Source organism: Mytilus edulis, chromosome 14, assembly GCF_963676685.1.
Source record: "Mytilus edulis chromosome 14, xbMytEdul2.2, whole genome shotgun sequence".
In the NCBI taxonomy this organism is placed as follows: domain Eukaryota; kingdom Metazoa; phylum Mollusca; class Bivalvia; order Mytilida; family Mytilidae; genus Mytilus; species Mytilus edulis.
This window is the reverse complement of record NC_092357.1, coordinates 52646684-52673209: the sequence shown is the minus strand read 5'-3', so window position 1 is coordinate 52673209 and position 26526 is coordinate 52646684. Positions and strand designations below refer to the sequence as shown.

General features: G+C 32.7%; 1 protein-coding gene across 1 annotated transcript in view; it reads right to left on the bottom strand.

Annotated features, from left to right (window-relative positions):
• LOC139503686 (uncharacterized) overlaps window positions 1–26526 on the bottom strand; it is a 388876-nt gene that overhangs the window by 16969 nt on the left and 345381 nt on the right. The window contains exons 58-62 of the mRNA XM_071293512.1: window positions 14993–15136; window positions 12301–12378; window positions 10152–10354; window positions 1518–1594; window positions 177–245 (exon numbers count right to left, since the gene is read on the bottom strand). Coding sequence (XP_071149613.1) covers window positions 177–245; window positions 1518–1594; window positions 10152–10354; window positions 12301–12378; window positions 14993–15136 — 571 coding nt within the window. The remainder of the gene's footprint in view (window positions 1–176; window positions 246–1517; window positions 1595–10151; window positions 10355–12300; window positions 12379–14992; window positions 15137–26526) is intronic.

The following is a 26526-nucleotide window of genomic DNA, read 5'->3' as shown; positions in this document are numbered from 1 at the left end:
TAAAAAGTAAACAAAGTAATTGATACCAATTTTTATAATTAAGTAGGTACAGTGAAACCACAAATAATGATTATATGCATATTATAATTAAATAAAGACGAAAATAAAAGTTTTCCTCATTCCACAAAAATTGGTACCCACAAAAAAGAAATGAATCTACAGTAATCTAAACTTACATCATCAACTTTCACATTCTGCATGTAGTGTACAAGATCTGATCCTAGATACAATACCATGTTACCATCCTGCAAATAAAAATACATGTATAATACTTGTAATTCTTAGTAGACTTGACAAGACATTCACATCAGGACAAAAGAAAAGGGGCGAAAGATAACAGAGGAACAGTCAAACTCATAGATCAAAAATAAACTGACAACGCCATGGCTTAAAAGTAAAAGGCAAAAGACAAATAATAGCCATGGCGGCCATCTTGGTTGGTTGGCCAGGTCACCGGACACAATTTTATAACTAGATACCCCAATGATGATTGTGGTCAAGTTTGGTTTAATTTGGCCCAGTAGTTTCAGAGGAGAAGATTTTTGTAAAAGATGACTAAGATTTACGAAAAATGGTTAAAAATTGACTATAAAGGGCAACTACTCCTAAAGAGGTCAACAGACCATTTTGGTCATGTTGACTTATTTGTAGATCTTACTTTACTGAACATTTTTGCTGTTTACAGTTTATCTCTATCTATGATAATATTCAAGATAATAACCAAAAACAGCAAAATTTCCTTAAAATTACCAATTCAGGGGCAGCAACCTATCAACGGGTTGTCCGATTCATCTGAAAATTTCAGGGCAGATAGATCTTGATCTGATTAACAATTTTACCCCCATGTCAGATTTGCTCTAAATGCTTTGGTTTTTGAGTTATAAGCCAAAAACTGCATTTTACCCCTATGTTCTATTTTTAGCCATGGCGGCCATCTTGGTTGGTTGGCCGGGTCACCGGACACAATTTTTAAACTAAATACCCTAATAATGATTGTGGCCAAGTTTGGTAAAAATTGGCCCAGTAGTTTCAGAGGAGAAGATTTTTGTAAAAGCTAACGACGGACGACGGACGACGGACGCCAAGTAATGAGAAAAGCTCACTTGGCCCTTTGGGCCAGGTGAGCTAAAAAGTAAACTTCTATAAATTTGGACAAATTATAGAATTTTTTGAGAAAAAAGTATATGTACATAAGTTTTAAAAGTAACTATTTAGTTATAAAAAACATATGCATCAATTTTTTTTTATTTTGAAGTTTTATATGACTTTTAACTAGAAACATGCATGTTTTTCCCCAAAAAATCGGTCCCAACCCTCCTTTGGTGGTATGGAACCTTGTGGTGCAATTTCAGATGATGAGGAAGACAATATCATACCATTATAAGGAAGTATTAAATCTCCTGTTATCAGTGATCACAATAATAAGTGCACACAAATGCCAAATATTAATTTCTGAATTTACAGTTATAACAATTTGACGACTAAAAGTGCTATGTGAATAATAGAGATTTTTTTACCCAAACAATTTCGGTAGCATCTGTGATCTGAACATCTAATCCATTTACACCATTGACATACAATGTTACTGACTTTTCTGTAATAAAAAATAAAAAACCAGCATAATATAACTAGAGCCTCTCAAGAGCTTATGTCGCCCACCTGTATTTACTGATGCTGATGAAATCATGTAAAATCCTAATTAATAGTATTAGATATTAGATGTTAATTGTAATGATATCTAAAATAATAACAAACCAGATGCTCCGCAGGGCGCAGCTTTATACGACCGCAGAGGTTGAACCCTGAACGGTTGGGGCAAGTATGGACACAACATTCAAGCTGGTTTCATCTCTAAATTTGGATTGTGATTAAATAGTTGACACAGCATAGGTTTCTGACACAGAATGAATGTGGTCTAATGAACTTAAAATATTTTTTTTTGCCTTTCAGCAGTTCACTATGCTGTTGAATATTAATCCTCTCAAAAAAATGTTTGAAGACATTTTCTTTTTATTTTTGAAATCTGAAATGAGAAAAATTTACCCCCCCTTTTTTTCACATCCCCCTTTCCCTTTTTCAAAAACTGATCTCAATTCAAATTTCTAATGGAGTTTGCAACAATAACTACTCATTTAAATGCATCATAAAATATTAAAATGTAAAATAAAGTGCTTGTTATCACTGAATGGTAAAGATATATCTTGCTATTGCGCAATACTGTGCAATTGAAAATATTTGCTATTGCACAATTCTGTGCAGTTAAAGATTTCTTGCTATTGCGCAATACTGTGCAATTGAAAATTTCTTGCTATTTCACAATACTGTGCAATTGAAGATTTCTTGCTATTGCTGAATACTGTGCAATTGAACATTTCTTGCTATTGCACAATACTTAATATAATAATTTTGGATCCTGATTTGAACCAACTTGAAAACTGGGCCCAAAATCAAAAATCTAAGTACATGTTTAGATTCAGCATATCAAAAAAGCCCAAGAATTCAATATTTGTTAAAATTAAAATTAGTTTAATTTTGGACCCGTTGGACTTTAATGTAGACCAATTTGAAAACGGGACCAACAATTAAGAATCTGCTTAAACAGTTAGATTTGGCATATCAAAGAACCACAATTATTCAAATTTTGATGAAATCAAACAAAGTATAATTTTGGACCCCGATTTAGACCAACTTGAAAACTGGGCCGATAATAAAAAATGTAAGTACATTTTTAGATTCAGCATATCAAAGAACCCAATTATTCAGTTACTGATGAAATCAAACAAAGTTCAATTTTGGACCCTTTGGTCCCCTTATTCCTAAACTGTTGGGACCAAAACTCCCAAAATCAATCCCAACCTTCCTTTTGTGGTCATAAACCTTGTGTCAAAATTTCATAGATTTCTGTTTAATTAAACTAAAATTATAGTGCGAAAACCAAGAAAATGCTTATTTGGGCCCTTTTTGGCCCCTAATTCCTAAAATGTTGGGACCAAAACTCCCAAAATCAATCCCAACCTTCCTTTTGTGGTCATAAACCTTGTGTTAAAATTTCATTCTATTCACTTTTACTAAAGTTAGAGTGCGAAAACTAAAAGTATTCGGACGACGAAGACGACGACGACGACAACGACAACGACGACACAGACGACGACGCCAACGTGATACCAATATACGACCAAAAATTTTCCATTTTTGCGGACGTATAAAAACTGCAAAATTTCCGTTAAATTACTAACTAAGGGTCAGCAACCAAACAACATCTTGTTGGATTTGCCTGAAAATTTCAGGGCATATAACATGTTTGCCACCTGTTAGATTTGCTCTAAATGCTTTAGTTACAGAGATATAAGCCAAAATCTGCATTTTACCCCATTGTTCTATTTCAAGCCATGTCAGCTATGTAAATTTATGCCTGGCAGGCAGCCGGAAAATCGAACACATTTTATAAATTAATTACCCTAAAGATGATTGTGCCCAAGTATTTGGTTAAATTTGGGCCGATAGTTTCAGCTGGGACTATTATACTAACTTTGTTACTTAGTATAATAGTCCCAGGTTTCAGAGAAGAAGTTTTTTTGTTAAAGTTAACAGACGACAACAAATGAATGAGGAGATGTGGTTTGATTGAAAATATGACAACTATCCACCAGAATGGAGTGGTAGTAGGCAGTTATAGACTACCATATGACCTACAATATTGAGTAAAACCCATTTCCTATTTTAAAACGGAGTGTAAAACAGCAACAATCAATCAATTGATCAATTATTGTTTAAACAGTATTCTCAAATTATAAGTTATATAATTTTATTTTCTACATTTTAGGAAAGCTAATACCTTCATCTGATATTCCAACTGTTGAAAAGTGTATTCTAAACACTTCATGTTCAGAGATAGAGGGTGAAATTAATGTGGTTTTTCACCAACTGCCACTTAAAGCTGAAAAGGAAGAAAACACCATAACATGTGCAAATGAGGGATGCACACTGTCTTTTCATCTTTTCATGAGCTGTCAAGACACTTAATGTTCGGCAAGTGTGAGTTTGAATGTAGGTGCCAGTTTAGTAATGGATATGACATTACTAAGAAGACTTACATTACAAAGATGTCTAAGTCTTTTTCAACCAACTTTCAAGTTTCATCAGCAGGGCTGACAGTTGGAATGAATTGATGACAACTCTGATTTATAACTTGGCTGGGCATTGAAAGAAGAAAGGAAGAACAAAAGATTTTATGTGAACCAAAAAGAATATCTTACTGAAAAGTTTAATAAAGGTGTAAAAACTGGAAGAAAGGAAGATCCTTTTTTGGTATCAGAGGAAATGCTGACTGAGAGAAAAGAAGATGGAAATAGAAGATTTTCATATGATGAAATCCTTTCCGTACAGCAAATAACAAGTTTCTTTTCTAGAATGAGCAGGAAGAACAAATCGTTTGATGATTCCGTTGATGCATCAAGGGAAGAAACTATAACAACTATCAGGAGAGAACTAACTGCAGATGAACTTAATTAAATTTCGTTTACCAACTTTATGTAAAAAACTACTAATTTTTATGCACTTATAATATGGTATGATTGTCAATGACACAAATCCTATAAATGACACATACATTAACAACTATAGGTCATTGTAGAGTCTTTAACAATGAGCAAAATCCATACTGCATTATCAGCTATAAAAGGCCACAAAATGACAAATTTAAATAGGTTAAAGTCGAATTGCGAAAACAATTTGTTTTTTCTAATAAAAAATCCAATGAGACATCAAACTCACAGTCCATTGAACATAGACAATGATGGTAAGAGTTTCCGTTATAAGTTTTTTCCGTTCGTTCGTTCGATCGTCTGTCCCACTTCAGGTTAAAGTTTTTGATCAAGGTAGTTTTTGATGAAATTGAACTCCAATCAACTTGAAACTTAGTACACATGTTTCCTAAGATATGATCTTTCTAATTTAACATGTCTAAATGCCAAATTAGATTTTTTTACCCCAATTTCACAGTCAACTAAACATAGAAAATGATAGTGTGCATGGGGCATCTTTGGACGGTTGACACAATCTTTTTCTTGCTTAAGTTAATAGTGAGATTTGGATTTCCTTTGATATTTCCAACCAAAGACAGACATTGACTTGTGTTTTGTTTGCATAGTGTTTTAACACCAGTGCAAGACTGTAGTATATTATTTCAAAGTTGAAGTGAAGTGAGGTGCACAATGTATGCACTAACTGTTACTGGTTCTGACTAAATTTACACTTAAAATTTTCATAATTTTACCACAAAACTGTTATTTACAGACTCTTGAGAGTTGACAAAGTCTTAATCTTTACTGACATGGTAACCTTCACAACACCCTTTTGTTTGAGATATGCTTTTTGAAAGGATACTGGAGTAAATATTTGTATGCAGAACCTATTAAAATACATATTTTTGGCGATTTTTTGTTGTTGCTTAGGGTCATATAAATGGTTACTATGGTAGCCACAATCTTAAATTAACATTTATCTCTTCAAATAGAGTAAAATTCATATTTAGATCCAAATGAACTAAATTTTCTTCATTTTTAACTTAAAATTTGCAAATTTAAATTTTTTTTTTTTTTTAGAAATTTTCATTCACTGCCATGGCAACGCATTTTTTTTAGGGAAATAACACTACTCGAATTTTTTGATATTTTGGACTTAATGCTTTAAGCATTATATATGCATTTTTCACAGTCTATTATTAAAATTGATAAAAAATACAATTTTCCAGAAATCCCCAAAAAGTCAAAATCATGGTTTTTGGCAGCTTCAAAAAACTGAGATAGGAACTTTTTTTTATCATGTTATATATTGTTATTATATGCTTAGATCATTGTCTTCATGATGACAAATAAAGAATATGACATCAGAACAGTTTGCTTTATGTTTTATATGCAAAGAAAACGGTAATTTCACTGATTGAAAGACTCTTGTAGAAGCCTTATTTGATGATGTATGGTAACCATGGCAACCGCAAATTCTGTGTATCAATATTATACCAAATTTCAAACAATGGTGACATATGAGTATTAACTACCAAGTTTCGTTGAAATTTGAGGTCCTCACTTTCCCATCCTATATCAGAAATTTTGATGCTTACAGAGAATGGCTCTTAAGTTCCCCACATGAAAAAAATGAAACAGTTCGAAGGAGTTAACAGCCTATTTTTACAAAAAAAACCCAACAAATATGACAGGCATGAACCAATTTCAACCACTGTTCTGCAGGCTTGGTACAGGTACATGGTCTGAGACCACAATTATTTCGTAGTGCATTTCTTTTAGAATATAAACATGATAAATGAAAATTAAAAAAATCCCACCAGCACTTTCTCGATGAAATTTTTACAGTGTGTTGTACTTACTTTTGGGACAAATTAAATTAAAATTATAGAAAACTTCATCGGCTGGTAACTCAAAATATGGACGATTTTACGTTTAGGGCATCTTGAAATCTTTTGACAGCTTCCGAAGTGCTAATTTTTAACCTTTTTCGGCTGGACCAAATCACTACTTTCCTTTAAAATTCTGGACCCAATTTTTTTTACAGTGTAATTTCACCCCCTTACTTGCCATTTGAGGCATTAAACATGGAGAAACAAATTTGGAATGGGTATAAAAAAAGATGGCAGGTAACCCACTGTCAAAGCTAGGGACTATATTCGACAATTGTGGTCTCTGGCCTAATAGGATAGAAAGAGTTGACTTATCTTAAAAAAATTATAAATTATAAATTATAAGACTGCTTACAAAGTTTCATAACAATAGGATATATATATATTATAAAAGACAATATGTTAAATTCTATACTCAACTTAATTTGCCTGTTAAATTTTGTCTTTAAAATTAAAAAAATTACAACTATCAACATTTGGGGCTTTAAAAATTTAAATATTGCAAAAAAATACTTTTTAAATGCCTTATAATATAATTTTTATGTACTAAAAGCAATAGAGTACTCATTTGATTTATCAGACTTAGCATAATTATTCAAAAGTCAAATTTATATGAGCCTGTGCCTAAAAATTGAGGTTTTCAATAAAGGGGGTCTTACATAAAGATGTAATATTTTCCAGCAATATTCAATTTGTGAAGCTTTTGGGTTATAAATTATCCTTACATATGTATTGAATGTACTTAAAATGGAAAGAAAAGTTTCAAATAACATATCATATTAGTTTAAAGGGTCTTAGGCCAAGTAAGACTGGAAATAATTTAGGGTAAATTTAAGCCGTGCAACATATTTACATTAAAAAATGCATATTGAGGCTACAAGAAATAAAAAATTGTGTCTTTTTTTATCATTTCTCTACTAATGTGACATGATACAACAAACCTGAGCACAAAAAGACTCTTACAATTAACTTTTCTTGCAGACAGTATGGTCTGATACAAACATTTTTGCCTTTTTAGTGAAAAACTTGCATGCAATTTTAGTCTAAACAGGCTTATATTTAAACCACTTGCTACCCTACAGAAGAAAAGAAAGATATTATGTGAAATGGAACAGGTACAATAGACATTATAAAGTGCTTTTTATACAAATTTAGTGAGGTCTTTATTATGGACTTCAAATTTTATGTACCAAGCTCTCCACTTTTGACTTCATCCAAACAGGGCGTCAGACTAAGGTCATTTATACAACACATTTTGCACATATTGTCTGAGATATTCTTCTTTTCTGTAGATTCAGAGTTTATAAATAAGTAAAAGAACTGGATAAAGGCATAGAAACACAATATTGACACATGAAAACCTGTCAGATAGAAAGTCAGGATGCCATATTTATGCATCAATATTGAAAAAGCTATAAAATGCCTATTTTGCCCATAAAATGCCAAAATTGTTCATTTTTGCTGAATTTCTATAAAATAAAAGTTTAAATCCTTTAGTTTCATGCTATTTGACAAATTGAAACATCAAATCATTTAGGGAAGTTGACAAAGTACAGATTCTAAATTTACTGATTTCACCTCTAAGATCAATGTGGCCAGCACTTAATCCTCCCCTAACCAGGGACAGTGGTGTAACAAAACAAAGCCAATTACAACTTAAATTATGTTCTCCCATTTAACTGATTATCAATCAGAACACATCCAATAGATTTGTTGAAAGATGTCATAAACTACTGAGAAACTCCGGACAGATATTTGTGCAATGCTAAAATATAAGTAAACTATACTACTGGATGTAGGATAATGAATTTGTATAACATTACATATATAGCAATATATATTTAAGGTGGATCATAAGTATATATGTTTTGAGATAGAATTTTCTTATACTTTGCTAAAATGAAGATTTGACTATGGGTTTTTTTCAAAAATATAATTGAAAGTATGTGTCATTGAAAATTGACTAAATTTGGTAAGTTTGTTCATGAAAAAACACATTTGTGAGATAGACTTTTGAAATAAATTGTGAGTATACTCATCATAGACACCAGGATTAAAATTTCATATCTACGTCAGACACGCGTTTCGTCTACAAAAGACTCATCAGTGACACTCGAATCCCAAAATGTTGAAAAGGCCAAATAAAGTATGAAGATGAAGAGCATTGAGGTTCAAAAAATCCTAAAAGGTTTGCCAAATACAGCTAAGGTAATCTATTCCTGAGGTAGACAAGCCTTAGAATTTAAAAAAAATTAAACTTTGATAACAGGTAATTTATCATTATGAATATATCAATGATAACTCATGTCAACACAGAAGTGCTGACTACTGATGAGATAGGTTTTATAATATGTTTTAAGAAAATAAACAGAAACTAGAGGCATCAAGGAGCCTTTGTCGCTCACCTGATATTTTTTATTTACAATTGATGCAGGAAATGTATGCAAACATTATACAGTAAACCTTTGCTTTAATTTCAGATATATAAGCCAAAAACTGATTCCCCCCCCACTTTTTTCTATTTTTAGGCATGTCTGCAATTTTGGTTGGCAGACAGGGTCATCAGACATATTTTTTTAAACAAGATACTTTTATGCTGATAGTGGCCCAGTTTGGTTAAATTTGTCTCATTTGTTTCTGGAGAAGACTTCCGAAAATAAGATAACAAAAAATTACAAAAAAAGGTTAAATTTGACTTTAAAGGTCATGAGACTTCTTTGTAGATCTTACTTAACTGAACATTATTGCTGCTTACAGTTTTTCAATACTTAACTGAACATTATTGCTGCTTACAGTTTTTCAATATCTATAATAATATTCAAGATAATAACCAAAAGCTGCAAAATCTTCTTAAAATTACCAATTCAGGGGCAGCAACCCAACAACGTGTTGCCTGATTGGTCTGAAAATTCCAGGGCAGAACGAACGAACAAATTACCCAGTCAGATTGGCTTCTCTAAATGCTTTGGTTTCTGAGATATAAGCCAAAATCTAGACTTTACCCCTATGCTCTATTTTTAGCCATGGCGGCCATCTTGGTTGGTTGGCAGGGTCACCGGACACATTTTTTAAACTAAATATCCCAATGATGATTGTGGCCAAGTTTGGTTAAATTTGGCCCAGTAGTTTCAGAGGAGAAGACTTTTGTAAAAGTTAACGACGACGAAGACGACGGACACCAAGTGATGAGAAAAGTTCCCTTGGTTCTTTGATATTTGTTTAAATATTTTGAATAATACAATAAATCAGCAAGTGTTGTTTATATTAATAAACAGTCTAACCATTAAATTGCAAATCTGTCTCCAAATTTGCAGATTTGGGCAAATTACTAGACTGATGTTGTACTGCAATTGTACAATCCAAGATGGCAGCATACTATGAATCTACATTAATTATTCTTTTATTTTTTATATACAAAACAATGTTGGTACTGATAAAACAATATTTAAATATATTCCTTCTGTGTTCAATTGATTTACTTAGGTGAGCTAGAAATGGTTGATGTGTATTCAGACATAACAAGGCATCAAGAGTTTTCATATATTAAATATAATGTCATTTACAAAGAGAAAATGTCATCTTTAAATTGCAATTTTTTTTTGACTTTGTAACAGAATTGGTCAGAGACTTACTGGTTTACTGCAGGTATGAATATATTTAAAATCAACAACTGCTATCACTGCAGGTTCTGTTTTAAAATTTCAAATACCTTTTTAAATGCACTGACATGACTTACCTTGTGCATTATACACACTTGCTATATGTGTCCAGTTGTTTGCTGGTAAGATAGTTGATCCACTGACGATTCTGCTTCCTATTTGTGTATGCAGATTCCCATTCTCTATATACACACAAACATCACTTGAATTGGAACATACGAATGGAAGTTTAGCAGAAGAATATCCTATTGGTAAATTAATCCAACCCTCCACAGTAAAACTGAAATGGTAAAGAATAATTATAATGCAGAACAAACAAAACAAGGATATGATTTAATAGGAATACAATTCATAATAAAACATCAGGTACAAAAATGGAAAGAAATTGGTTGAATCTAAAGGGATTTTGAATAGTTGTTTCACTGAAAATTACATGTCTGCTTTTTGTTATTACTTCATGACAACCATGAATATCCATAATAAGGGTGGGCGGGAATTTGCCCCAAAGTTGGTCATCAGGTTCCTAAAGCGTCAATTTGACGATTTCTCATCCTTTTTCTTGACCCGGAAGACTCGGATATGCTGGTATAGGTATCCAGCTGTAGTCTGCATGTAGAGTGGACCATAGTTAACACATTGACCCCAACAGTTATTAGGTGGGAGTGAATCAGATCTTGGTTCAACAGTCTACAGGAGGTCATTTGTACCAAAAGTATCGAATTTCACAATATTTTCAGATTTTAGACTTCAACTGGAGCTGAAACCGGAAGTACTCGTCTTCTATTCGTATTTCAATAAAAATTAGGATCATCGGGTTCGCACCATTTTTGGAAGTTTTAGGCCTCTAGACTTCCTGTGTTAGGCACCGAAGGGAAGCAAACCCCTCCAGAAAACCCAGTTTTATCTGATTTTAATTTTCAAAATTCATAATTAAGCTCGAAATGCAATTTATATATGAGAAACATGACAATAGATAGACTCAAGTTGAGAGAACATGCATAAATTTCGAAATAAGTACATGTATCAAACAGTTGACTTCTAAAAGTATGGAAAGCCATTGAAGCCAAATAACGGTAGTTTGGGTACTCCCGTCATAATACTATGCAATTGATATTTCTTGCTATTGTACAATACTGTGCAATTGATGATTTCTTGCTATTGCGCAATACTGTGCAATTGAAGATTTTTTGCTATTATGCAATACTATGCAATAGAAGACTTCTAACTATTATGTAATATTAACAGGCTATTATTCGCATAACACTTTCTGCACAATGTATTTTGTATAGATAATGTTGTGTCCAGCACAGTACATTCTATTGAAAATGGGCTATTTTCTTTGAAATAGAAAATGTTGTGCACCGAACAGATAATTATGATACAAAATAAACATCATGAACATGGAATTCATTCAAAATTTCAAGCACAAGAAATTATGCAAATTCCATAATTAAAAATAATTTCAAAAATCAAATTATAGCCTGTTTGTTGTGTTATTGAGCAATTGAAGATTTATTGATATTGCACATTACTTCATATATTTATTTACATTATGAACATTTTTGGGATGCTTATCCTGCCATATCAGTATGTTTGCTTTTATATATAAATCAGAAAAAAATCAATGTAAAAATTATAAAAAAAATTTAGAAAAAATCCCCACCCCTAATTTTTTTTACCCCCCATTTTATTAACTACCCCCAAACTCAATCCCAGCTTACCCTTTGTTGTATGGTACCTTGCAGTACAATTCAAGAGAGATCCATACACTTAAAACACAGGCTATTGTCTTGAAGCTACAAAAATGCTTATTTGGGCCCCTTTTGACCCCTTATTCCTAAACTTTTGATGCAATTACCCCCAAACTCAATCCCAGCCTTCCCTTTGTGATATTGAACCTTGTGGTACAATTCCAAAAAGATCCATAGACTTAACACAAGTTATTGTCTAGATGCTACAAAAATGCTTAGTTGGGCCCCTTTTTTTACACCTAATTCCTGAACTTTATGGACCATAACCCCCAAATTAATCCCAACCTTCCTTTTGTGATTTCAAACCTTGTGTTTAAATAGATTTCATTTTACTTATACTAAAGTTATAGTCCAGAAACAAAGCATCCTGGGATGACGCTGACGACGTGATACCAATATGGTCCCTTATGAAAAACTTCAGATTAAGAGTTTGGAAACATATTCATTTATTATTTGCTTTCTTGTTGTCAATTACCTCTTTTCAATTCCCAATGATGATAAGTTTCCTAGAGTCCCATAACTGGAACCATTCAAATACAATGCCTTGTTTTCTCTGAAATATAATATAAAGTAGGATTATAACGTCTTTAAACATTAAATTTCTAAATAATTCATAAGCTACTTCCGGTTTACTCCAAGTTATTCTTTGCATTCAATCAGTTTCTTCATTCTGATTCAAAAAATATATGGTTTTGAACATATTGTGAAGGAAAAGTATAATAACATCACTCTTGAAAAACTTTCAAATATTGATAACAGTTCAAAACTTTATCTTTATAGTAAACTTAAAAATTAAATTAAATTCGAGGACTACTTGCACAATCTAAACAATTTTTATAGTCGTAAACTTTTAACAAAATTATGTGTAAGTGATCATAATTTGGAAATTGAATTAGGACGTTATAAAAAAATTCAAAGAGAACACAGACTGTGCAAAGTTTGTAAAATTTTAGATGATGAGGAACACTTTTTCCTTCATTGCCAAATTGACAGTAATGTAAGACATTCCCTTATAAATGCAATTAAAACCAATTATCCTAATTTTAACCAGCTTGACTCAAAATCTAAACTTAAAACTATTCTAGATCCCAATAAAGATATTTTGTCTAGTGTTGTAGACTATATAAAGCAATCTAAGGTCCACATTGGTCAATTATTATATAATATCAACTTCACTTTTTTAAAAACATTTATCATGTATTATGTTTCTTGTCACTTGTGTATACAATGTACTATGTTTGCATTTTAACCCGTCAGGGTTTCATGTTTTTGGCAATAAAGTTATATAGATATACTTTGCTGTAATAAGGGAGATAATAAGCTTCTTTGTATTAAAAAAATAACAACAACTTTATTTGGCAAGGTCAGTGATAAATGGAATAATATAATTAAAGAAAGGAATTTAAATGTACATAAAATCTTCACAATACTTTATTCTGGTTTTTATATCATCAGAAAGAATCATGTATACTTATACTTACTATAATTCTTGTAAGTTAAAATTAGACATCTATATATAACTTTATTTCCTCTATCATACAGATTTGGTGTACATGAAAAATATTCCTTCGCATTTTGCCATTTGGGAAATGTAAACGACTTGTAATCAGTGATTTTCAGCAAAGAAATATTTCATACATTAGTTCTTTGACATCTTAGCCAAAAGCACAGGGGATAATAAACTACATACAGATTTCTATTGAGCACTATTTCCTGTGTGCAACTTCAAATATTTTACATAGTTCAACAATCATTTAAGGTTATTCTGGTCATATTTTTTGTAAACGTATGAAAAAAATATTCACTTAGTTATTAGTAACATATGAGCCTGCTAGATAATAACAGTGGCCCTTTTTCCAGCATCATTGGGTAGAATAGAAATATATGGTGCTAGCAAATACTGTCTAAAAATCAAAACACTGACCACATGCACAACTTCAATATATGTACAAACAGACAGCAAAGTGGAAACTTCCTAAGATTCTAACTGTTAAGCTGAAACACTATATACCCTTAATGGGACGGACAGAAGGACAGGGGTAAAACAATATGACCCCCCCCACACTTTCAGTTGAGGGGGCATAAAAATGGCCTTAATCTTTTCTTTCATGGTTCATCAGGTAGTGTTAAGTTTTCATGGTTTATACTATGAGCAAAATATCAACCCTATTCTGCGTATTGAATAATTGCATGATGAATATATTATCTGGCTGGGTTCATCTGACCATAACCTTATTTTTATAGTTCATTGGTCTATGTTCAATTTTTGTACTGTATAAAAGGTTAGAGATGTTTCTCAGCTACTTATAACAATAGGCAAAGCTACTTATAACAATAGGCAAACTATATTTGGTGAATGTGGTAGATTGTAAGGGGTACATGTCTGTCTAATAGGGACCATGCACCTTTGACCTTATCTACATTGATCATTAATATAATAATAATGTAAATTTATCTGATACTTGGAGTAAAACCTTCATATCATAAACTTTCAACATGAATTCAATCACAAGTAAAGCAAGCTAGACATTTCAGACGGTGCATTCTTGTAAATAAATTTTCAATAGAAATAAAAGAGTTATTAAAGAGATTGAATATTAAATAATTAACATTTAAAGAAGATGTGGTATGATTGCCAATGAGACAACTCTCCGCAAGAGACCATAAAGACACATAAATTAAGAACTATAGGTCACAGTACAGTCTTTAATAATGAGCAAAGCCCATACCCCATAGTCAGCTATAAAAGGCGCCGAAATGACTATGTAAAACAATTCAGAACTGGAAAACTAACGACCCAATTAATGTACAAAAAATCAACGAAAAAACAAATAAAAGAAAAACAATTAAAAGAAAAACAAATATGTAACATATAAACAAACAACCACTGAATTACAGGCTCCTGACTTTGGACAGACACATTCATAGAGAATGTGGCAGGGTTAATCATTTTAGCGGGATCCCAACCCACCCCCTAACCAAGGAGTGGCGTAACAGTACAACATATGAACGAACTATAAAAATCAGTTGAAAAAGGCTTAACTCATCAGATGGATAAAAATACAAATACACGTAGCTTGTCTTATTAGCTTTACTAAATTTATAAAGTGGAATAAAAGATGATAAAAACTTAATTCCCTGTCTGTTGTATTGGTAAAATGTCTCACCTTTCAGTACAACTATAAAGGAGATCTGACCAAATGGCACCAGTCTGGTTGTAGGCAAACACACCAAGTCTTCCTCCATTGATGGCTGTATTGTATATGTAACCGGAATCAACAATCAAACTTTCTTGCTGTTCAACTTTTACCCTGCAGATAATAAAAAATAAAAATAAAAGATTTTATTTTAATTCAGTGCATGCCCAGCCTCTTAAAATTCAGTTGCTTTTTTATTACCAGAAGCAATACAGCTTACAGTTATGTCATAAATATATTCATGTATATCATAACAGAACAATTTAAATACAATTGGAGACTAGGGTAGTATAACTCATTCCATGAATTGTCTTGAAAATTTCATATCTGTGGCAGAATTTAAATATTTTTCTATAAAATAAGACAGTTTAATTCTGATATATTCTTGATATCTATATCACTAATGGAAAGCTGAATACTAAAATTTATGATCAAAGGGATGATTTTTCATTTCCTATCGTTAATTATCCATTTTTAGATGGTGACGGTTCCCTTTTCACCATCTTACGGTGTTTATATATCTCAACTTGTACGATTCGCTCGTGTATGTAACAATGTTTTAGATTTTAACGAGAGAAATTTATGTAATACTGAAAAATTATTACACCAGGGTTTTCGATATCACAAACTAGTCAAAACATTTACTAAATTTTATCATCGGTATAAAGACATAATTCGTAAATATAGCTCAACATGCAGACTTCTTATACGTTCAGGTATTTCACATCCAATTTTTTATGGAAATATTCTTTATAAAGCACAAAGGTGTCAGTATTCACTTCAGAAACGTACAAAACCTTTGAATAGACTTATTAAGAAGGGATATAATTACGATACTGTTGTCAAGTCATTAAAGATTGCATATTTTGGCGTTAATATTGAGTCACTGATAAGGTTTTTGCATCGGAACTAAACACATTTATTCTAAAAACAGTTGTAACGGGAAGGATTGTGCCTGGTGTTCATATGACGAAATCATAATCTTTCAGTCAGTTTAATTGAAGTTTGGAGCTCACCGGGCATGTCAGTTAACTGCTAGTAGTCTGTTGTTATTTATGTATTATTGTCATTTTGTTTATTTTCTTTGGTTACATCTTCTGACATCAGACTCGGACTTCTCTTGAACTGAATTTTAATGTGCGTATTGTTATGCGTTTACTTTTCTACATTGGTTAGAGGTATAGGGGGAGGGTTGAGATCTCACAAACATGTTTAACCCCGCCGCATTTTTGCGCCTGTCCCAAGTAAGGAGCCTCTGGCCTTTGTTAGTCTTGTATTATTTTAATTTTAGTTTCTTGTGTACAATTTGGAAATTAGTATGGCGTTCATTATCACTGGACTAGTATATATTTGTTAGGGGCCAGCTGAAGGACGCCTCCGGGTGCGGGAATTTCTCGCTACATTGAAGACCTGTTGGTGACCCTCTGCTGTTGTTTTTTATTTGGTCGGGTTGTTGTCTCTTTGACACATTCCCCATTTCCATTCTCAATTTTATTAGTTGACAATAACTGAACTAGTTTGATAACGGATTTATTTGTATAATAATACCTTTTTATATTTATTTTTCTGATATAAGCTAACTTTTGACATTTATAATAAAGTGAAATTTATCCTTTATATATGGCAAGCCGTTGTGGAATTTATTTCCTATTTATTAATATAAATAAATCATTTATTAATAATAAAAAAGTATTTTTTAATAATACAAAATCATTTTTTAAATTAATAAATCAATATTTTAATATTAAAAAATAGCGCATTTTTTTATATTAATAAATCGATTATTTAATAATATGAGGCAGGCATTTCTGTGAATGGGGACGAAGTCTGTATAGGTTTTTTTTTAAAAGAGAAACGGAAATACCATAACGTTTCCGATTTTCGTTCTGTTGTTAGGGATTTAGTTGTGACGTTATTTAAGTTATGACCTCATATTCAATGTAAACAAAGAAACGCTGTCATTAGGTAACGTCTTTTTTTATAACAAACATTTTTTTTAAATGAATTTTTATTGAGTTCCTTTCTTAGACTGATAAATATACATTTTATTCAAAGTCTCATGCAAACAAGACCGGAGATGGAAGTAGATTTCAGCGCAGATCCGGAAATTCAAAAATGCAACAAAAATTTGTTTGAACGATTGTGATTTTGAAAAATTGATTTTGAAAAATTCGGGAAATTTTCCTGATAGATTTTATTTTTTAAATGAATTTTCTACTGTAATATCGTCCCCATATAAAAAAATACTGTCAATTTTTAATATTAACAAATGAATATTTAATATTAAAAAAATCATTTATTAATATTAGAAACAAAATCATTTTTATTAATATTAAAAAATCATTTATTAATATTAAAAAATCATTTTTTAATATTAAAAAATCATTTTTTAATATTAAATATTCAGTCTGATTTTTTAATATAAATAAATGTTTTTTTAATATAAATAAATGTTTTTTAATATAAATAAATGTTTTTTTAATATAAATAAATGAATTTTTAATATTAAATAATACGCTGATTTTTAATATTAAAAAACCAACATCAATGTTACCTTGGCATTTATATAATTAATATAAGGCAAACCAATCATTATCTGTCAAACGCTTTAATGATGATTTTTGGACAAGTCGGTCCGAAGAAATTTTGGATCGACTATATATGTTGAGTCAACTCGGACCATCTTGATAAACCATTAAATATTGAATTTTGAATTAAATTTTCTTTTAAAATCGTGCATTAAATTTGCCAAAATAATTTCAAATTTATAATTTGATCCATGTGAATGGACTCAATCCTAGGGAAGCGTATTAGGGACAAAACAAATTAACATTGACCGATATTTGGCAAACATATAGACTATTCATTTTTTAATATAAATAAGGCCTTTAGTTTTCTCGTTTGAATTGTGAATTTCTGTGTCATTTTGGTCTCTTGTTGACAGTTGTCTCATTGGCAATCATACCACATCTTCTTTTTTATTTAAGCAACTCTTTCGTATGGCAAGCCGTTGTGTAATTTATTGTACCACTGAATGTATTTTTTTTTTACTATTCTAGTGATAGCCACGTGGTTAACTATTCTGCATTACCCCTATCAGAGCTTTGAAAAGATCTATTCATAATAACATTTAAGTTCATGAATAATAAAAAAAAAATATTGTCACATTCATGTTTATCACTTACTAAATTCTATATCGATTTATTTACTTGGACCAACATAAGCGATTTGTAGGTATCTTTTTGTTAGTCAAATAAGATACAGAATTTCAACCCCTCCATTTTTTACATTCAAATATTTGTAATACGATTTCCGTAACCTGGAGGAGGGTGGCAGTGGGGGTACCTTCGTGACAAATAACGGTAAAAAAATCTTGCCAAATGAAATTCACTGCATTTTTAGTGCATAACGATAAAATTTGCACTTTCTTTTAGACGATAAAAACATTGAATGATTTTGACGAATCTCGTTAAATAAGTAATGGAAACGATAATTATTTAAGACCTCTGACGAATCATGATAAGGATATTTTGACGAATCACGGTAAAATTCTAATCAACATGACGCTAACGGTAGCCGAAAATGACCGTTTGACGTCTGACGGTAAAGGGTATTACTACCCTCCTGGAGTCTGGACTAAGCAAACATACAAACTATTAGTCCCATGCATACGATACAGTTACCTTGTTTCTTCTATCAAAAATCTGACGTGTCTAGGTTAAACTAGTAGTAAAGCAACACAATATTTCTTTATAGCTACATATTTATAAAGATATTTGAGCTTTATCTAATAAAGGCAACAGTAGTATACCGCTGTTCAAAACTCGTAAATCTATGGACAAAAAACAAAACTGGGGTAACAAACTAAAACTGAGGGAAACGCATTAAATATAAGAGGAGAACAACGACACAACATTAAAATGTAACATACACAGAAACGGACTAAGCATTAGACAAAATCCGATGAGAATAACAAATATAACATCAAAACCAAATACATGAATTTGGGATAGAAAAGTACCGCGACACGTCTTATAGTAATTTATCGGACCACAGATGAATTATCACGTTGTGATTGGTTAAATGCCGTCACGTGGTGACCCCCTATGAGACCGTACGGGGTTAGTAAGTTTCATATGGGGTTCATGACGCGTTAATGGCGACGTCATCTATTAATGTTCAGTTGTGTTTCAATGTTTATTTTTCAACAAAACGCCGCAGAAAAAGTCCAGCGTCCGATAAATTCGTTATACGGTTAACTACTGACCCCCTACGGATCCATAGAAGGTGAATAAAATTCATAGGGGACTCGGCCTCCGGCCTCACCCCCTATGGATTTTACTAACCCTCTATGGATCCGTAAGGGGTCAGTAACGAACAATATAACTTATAGTGTGTGAATTCACACTCAAATATAAAAGAAAACAACAGGGAGTAAAAAAGAACAGCCACACACACACAGCATACCCACCCTCGCTTCAGTTTTTTAATGACCGTATTTATCCTATTAGAATCGAAATAATTCATGGAAGCCATAGATTGTTGGAAATTTACACATGGCCTGGGCCGTGATATTCGTTAATTTTATCCCTCTCTAATGCTCAGGATAAAATTCGAATATCACGGCCCAGGCCATATGTAAATTTCCAACAATCTATGGCTTCCATGAATTATTTCTTAAATATATTGCATTGGCCTTTCCGATCGTACTCCCACGTCACATGTCATATGTTTTTTTATGAATGAAATACCCGACGTCATAGAATGATGACGTAATAATTTAAGCATTTTACGGGAAAATACACGCTTCTGATACCGAAAATCATCACAACAAGGAAACGTTAACAAACGATGGTAAAATATGCATAAGCCCATCTTTTTATACATAGAAAACATATAAGTAATATATCATTAAAATTCATCCAAATCTATCTAATTGCGTTATTGTAAATAGTTTGAGCATGTCACTAATTCTGTTTGCTCCATTCCGGTTTTACGCCAATCTAAGGTAGCAATAAACAGTTAGGAAAAAATAATATGAGGCAGGCATTACCTGTAAATGGGGACGAAGTCTGTATGAATTATTTTTTTGTAACTTAAAAGTATTTGTTAAAAAAAAGAAACGGAAATACCGTAACGTTTCCGATTTTGGTTCTGTTGTTAGGGATTTTAGTTGTGACGTTATTTAAATTATGAAGTCATATGCAATGTAAACAAAGAAACGCTATCATCAGGTAACGTTTTTTCATATCAAGGAATTATTAAAAATGAAATTGGTATTGCGCGTTCATTCCTATTTTATACAGACTGATAAATATATATTTTACTCTAAGTTTCATACAAACGAGACCGGAAAAAGGAAGTACATTGTACATTTCTGCGCCGGTCCGCGATTTCAAAACACGACAAAAAAAAATTGAACGATTTTGAGTTCATTAGTACAATGAAAAATTCGGGAAATTTTCCCGAATTTTTTTTTTATTGAATTTTCTACTGTTATTGGGGACTTCGTCCCCATATTAAAATTTGCCCTTATACATTTTACCATTCCCTTTTCATTGCTTTCTTGCAATATCAACTTTCTGTTTGTGTCATATATTGGCATATGTATGTAATCAGAATCTTCCATAGATTTTATATCCAGTATATAAAATGGAAAAATATAATTTCTTTTGGCAACAATCTGCATTTATTTGTTATAAAATATTGCAAAAATGGGGGAAAAGATGTCACATATTTTCCCAAAATTTGGCTAAAAGTAGAATTTCAATCGCTTGAAGTAATACCTTTTCTGAAACTGTGTACATATATCATTCAGCAAATCCAATGACAATCATATGTCTTTCATCCCATTTTTTGTAAAATTGCGTCAAAAACTTCGTGTAGAAAAAAAGTGTTTGTAAAAATTACATTAATTTCTGGACCGATGGCCGGTCTAACTATGAAAATACGGATTGTCAAACAGAAAACAGCCCATAAAACATGGTAAAGTAAGCTTGATGCTCTTATAAACCATCTTTAAAGGCTAAATTAGCACTCAGCTGTCTAGAAATGGATTTTATTACAACTTTCCTATTTGAAAAATCCACAGGGGCCAAAATGCGAAACTAAACTCCTAACTGTGTATTGCTACATTAACAGTAAAAAAAAATTTCAAATTCTCTCTTTGAACTTATTTTCTGTGTTCTGCTAGCTAAATCGAGCAAAAATGGCCTTTTATTTTTGAAAATTGGTTGACTAATGAATATTTTATGAAGGTTACAATGTAGCAATTGACACTGAAACGCGACAAAAATTGATTTTAAAGAAAGGTGCCAAGTCAAAGTGTAAAATCTTGTCTCTACCTCAATTATTAGCAAAATCTTAAAAACTATACCTCCTCTTTTGTCAGTGTTTTAATATTGAAAATCTTAATAAGATCTCTGATGATGCAAAATAGTACAAAATTTAGCAATTTCAAGCATGAAAATGTTAATCTTTATGCTTATTGCATACCAAAGACTTGATTAAAAAACTTGGTGGTAGGGATTCAATTTCTTACTTCTGATTTAACTATACATTTAAAATATGCCAAAATGTAACATGAAATCTTGATTAAAACAATAATTTGATATATTCGCAAGAAAAAAACCAACGCGTTCAATACTTAGGCTACTACATGCAGCCCAATTAGTGGAGTGACAGAGTCGATGAATTTTCAACTTTAATGGACCACCCTACCTGCAGGCCAAATTATACATTTTTGGATAGAGAAATGATTAAAGTTTAATGTTTGCCTGGTCGTAGAATCGAAATATGGTGCATTTTTTTTTAATTTGGGGTTAAAGTGCATTGGTCAATTTTTTCCACCGAAGTACATTTATTTCACACGGGGAATGAACAATCAAAAAAATAATACCACATTTGCTTTAATAAACAAAATTTAATTCTTAAATGAAGCAATAAACTGTAACAATTCACTATCCCAAAAAAATCAATTAAAAAAAAAAAAAAAAATGGCGATTTTAAAGAAAATGCAGGCCAGCAAAAATATTTACACACAAGATAAACATGTTTATGACCTTTAATTGGTATTTTTTTCTTCACATATACATTTTACGATGTATTTCTGATTTATACATTTTTTCAAATTAAAAGAGAGTAAATTATGCTTCTGGTATGGTATATGCCATTTGTCAGTGGCAAATATTTCACCAAAGGTATGTGAATGAGATCGAAACAATTAATTCCAATGCGTCATTGTTATGTGTACTCCAAAAAAAAATACATACTTTCCCTTATTGCAGGACAGCTATGTATACAGGAAACTAATAAAACAAATAAAAAGTGGTCAGTCATAAAGGGCAGTTGCAAATGCAAAACAAAACATACACAAAAACAAAGAACCAAACAAAATACACTGGTTCAAATAATCGCATAGTCGAAGTGATATAAACCACAAAGAAACCAACTGTAATCATTTTGTTAAAAATATTGTCATGAATATATACAGCTTTACATGATTCACTCAGACGCCATTTTCATCGTCATCTTCCTCACTAATTTGAATGTGAGTAAGATAGTTTCTACAACTCTCTGAACCTTCACACGAACAAATAGTTGTACAACCTAGATTTTGCTGGTTGCAGACACAATTTTTATCGCAAGCCTTTTTACCCTTGCATGTGCAAATAAGGTCTTGAAGGAAATCTGCTGACATAGGTCCTTCAAACAAAATCGGTAGTAAACCATTTTTACCCTCTTGCCAACCAGAGTTTTTGGGCTGTCTGGTTGCAGGTTTTGCAATGTGTGAATGCATCCAAACTTGCGTCTGTAACATTGCACGGAGGATGTGTTGTAAAAAGGACGCCTCACATGGGGGTAATCTAACAAGATTCATATCTTTTGTTGTTGCAAATTTCACCCTTAACTTGTTCAGGTCTTCGTGTAAATCACTGAATTTCCTCTTCGGATCGTATAACAAAGCAACAAATTTGCGTCCATCATGAATGGCGGATTCCTGATCTCCCGTTGAAAAACTCATTTGAAGGGATTGGAAATTGTCTGCACTTTTCTGCAAAAGTTTGTACATAGACTTCTTTCCGAGATCAAAAAAAGAAGAAGTCGTATCGCATCCTGTGAGGGCATGTGTGGCTGGCAGTAAATTACAAATTGAGGGTTCAAGTGAGCGACATATATCGTGAACAGGTAGAAAACGCCTTCCATCTTTCAAATTTGATACTGACCCAGTTTGGAACCACATCTCCTCTGTGTTTTCAAGTTTAGGAAAATAGTGGACACAGAGCACTAACACATCAGTGTCAGATGACTTTATAATAATACGACCTTTTCTATCATTCGAAAAAATATTGGCATCTGCATACACCGAATGAAGAATCATTCGTGTATCTGCTTCTTCTTGTGTGCTGTATAAGTCAGTACAATTTGACAGGCCATCACAAGAAAATCTCTTGACAACTTCTGGGTTTTCAAAAACACCCGCGAGAAACAATTCGGTACCTCCCTCTAAAGGAGACTGTCCAAAATACCGTTCACAATACTCACCAAGTAATCGGATAAGTGCCTGTTTATTTTCTGGATTGCAAAGGAACTTTTTCCAGTCCGGAATTGCTCTTCCTTCAATAACCTGATAAACCTTTTGAGCTCCAAATGACAAGGTTCGACGCAATCTTTCCGCTGCTTTGATTGAATGTTTTACATCGTAGCGATCAAAAACATCGACCACTGTTCGAGCATTAAAAAAACACGTCAGAAGCATTGTTACATAGTTTCGTAGCAGATCACCAAATGTGTTGCATTTCTTGACATCCATACATTGAATAATTCCCATACCATCACGTATCAAAACTGTATTTGCTGTGTCATAACTTGGAAGGTTGAAGGAAGAGCAGATTTCCTCTTCAAGTAGGTGAATTATATCTGATTTGCAACACTTACGCATGGTACCATCATCGTGGAAAAGTGCTGAAGGTATTGAACCAATAGGATATGCCAAGATCTTGTCTACTGTAACATCTTCCCGAACATTAGCCAGGGCTAAAGCGCGACGAAATACCATCTCTGGCTTTATATGGGCTTTCACAAAATCACCTGTTTTACATTTGAGTTTTAAAGTCTTAGTCATATCCTCAAATGTCTTTAGTGGAGACCTCGAAATAGGACTGTAGAAAACACGGTTTTCACCTTCATTAAAGCAACCTTCGATAAAAGACTTGACCATTTGGTTGCCACGTTCAAGAGATTTTAGAAGAGAATCTTGAACGTCTTTTGAGGCTTGCATCCCTGTAGAAATATTGATCAAGTATTTTGGATGATCGGTGATGTTAAATGGATCAGTCATGTTTGAATGCACATAACTAACCAAATCAGACACATTTTGTTCGTCGCGATTCATTGCTGTTGGTTTGTTTTCTTCGTGCTCACCTTCTGTGTCGGTCGATAATCCAGATCTTGCTCTCATTTCAGCACTGAAATGCGCAAGAATATGCCTTGTAAGCATCCACCGAAGTAATGCTGGTTTTTTTCTTGTCAATCCTACAATGCCGCCACTACATTTGGAATCTTTAATGATAGTTTTTTCTGTGGCCATGTCACTCCAGATACCATTAAAGGTTCCAGGCTTTTGTCTGAATGCAAACTCACCTGACAAAAAGGAGGACTTAACCGTTTCTGGTAAATTTAACATATCCAAAACATAGGCTGGAGTCCACCTAGCATAGTAAGTCCGGTTAGTTATGAAGAAGTATGGCAACATTGCAGACACTGATTTCAAATGTAAAAGCCACAAACCATCCCGTTCAGCTCTTATATTCTGTAACAATATTTCAACTGCACGAAGAAACATATCCCAAAATGCAAAGGTTGGTGATATACTACAATAATGTGTTCTGAATTCTTCAAACAAAGGTAAAATATGTTCTTCAAAAACATTGAAGAACTTCTCAATATCTTCAGTGCTTTGTGTTGTGCTGGGGACAGCAAATGAGCTATGACAGTCAAGGAACACCTTCCACACATTTGGTTGAATCATTTTCATACGGTTTTCATCTCTACACCAATTAAAGAATGCCTTAAACAAAAGAACCATAAGAGCCTCATAAGCCAATGTTAATCCTCGAACACCACGATTAAACTGTTTACCAACTAGCATTTGATCAACTGTATTTGAAGCATAAATTCCAGAGTCTACAAGTAAGTCAGAGAGCCCAGCTGATGCCCATAACTTACCAACTGTTGCTATAAAACAGGAAAGCCCGTGAAACCCACCGAGTCTTATTATATGGGAGTGAAAAACATCCGGCATAGACCATTTCACCTGTTGGGCAACAGCATATAATTGCTGATCAAAAGTTTGTACAGCGTATTGTTGACCAGCACGATTTGACATATCTAAACATTGTTTCATGGTTGTATATACTGTTGCCATGTCGCTAGGTTTGGCGTCAATGACCGGAGCATAGGCTACAAACGTAAATTCATTTTTTGATACAGATAATCTTTTGTAGAAACCGGTCCAAAATGGGACAATTTGTAAATTACTTTCTACAGAAATAGGAATAGGATCGATGCTGCGTCTCGACAGTATTCGAAGGAATACCCAAGACATGTCAGCAACATCTAGTCTGGAATCAATAAAGCTCGATACAATCTTGTCATTAGCATCTGCATATCGTGGGGGGCCATAACGTTCTTTTGGCTTGTTGTAAGGTAAGCATGCCATAAGTTTGGTATTAGAATCATCCAACGTCAGAGATCTTTCTGGTCCACGTTTAACCTTAATGGAACTAATACTTGCGTTGGATGTGTCATTTTGATACTGAAAGACAGCTCTAGCCATTGAGTGAAAGGTATTCTTACCATCTATAGTTTCAGCATTAATATCAATATTATCAGCCCCCTCCTGAATAATATGACCACCTTCTTCAAAAGAAGCAATCCCATTAGGTAAATATGATGTGTCTTGGATTCTGCCTATTTCAAAATTTGCTAGACTAGTCAGATATCTTCGTACTTCTGAATATGATGAACAAAAGCCATGTGAATTTAGATTTTCAATCAGGTTTTTGGAACCAAACTCATGGTGGAGTTGTAATGCCAAACCAAGATGAAATGGGGTAAAAATGCCTTTATTCAATTAAACAATACATTCGGCTATTGCAAGAACTTTACGCATCACATCGACAGGAAGATCAGAAACATTACCCTCTCCATTGTATGACTGATCATCAATAATCCACAACAAAAACTTTGTTAATAAGCAAGGAGTGTGCTGTGTAGAATAAGACAACGATATTTCAGATGGTGTTGGGTAAGTCTCATTTGATATATCAAAGGACTGCAATTGTCTACGGATTATTGAAGCGGCTGCATGTAAAGTCTGGTCTTCATTTATAGGTCCTATTTCAACTTCAGCTTCAATTTCCGAAAGTTTTAGCTCACATTTTAAATTGCTAGCTGCTTGAATAGCTTCGGCAATTGTTATAGAACTGCCGAATACTAAATTG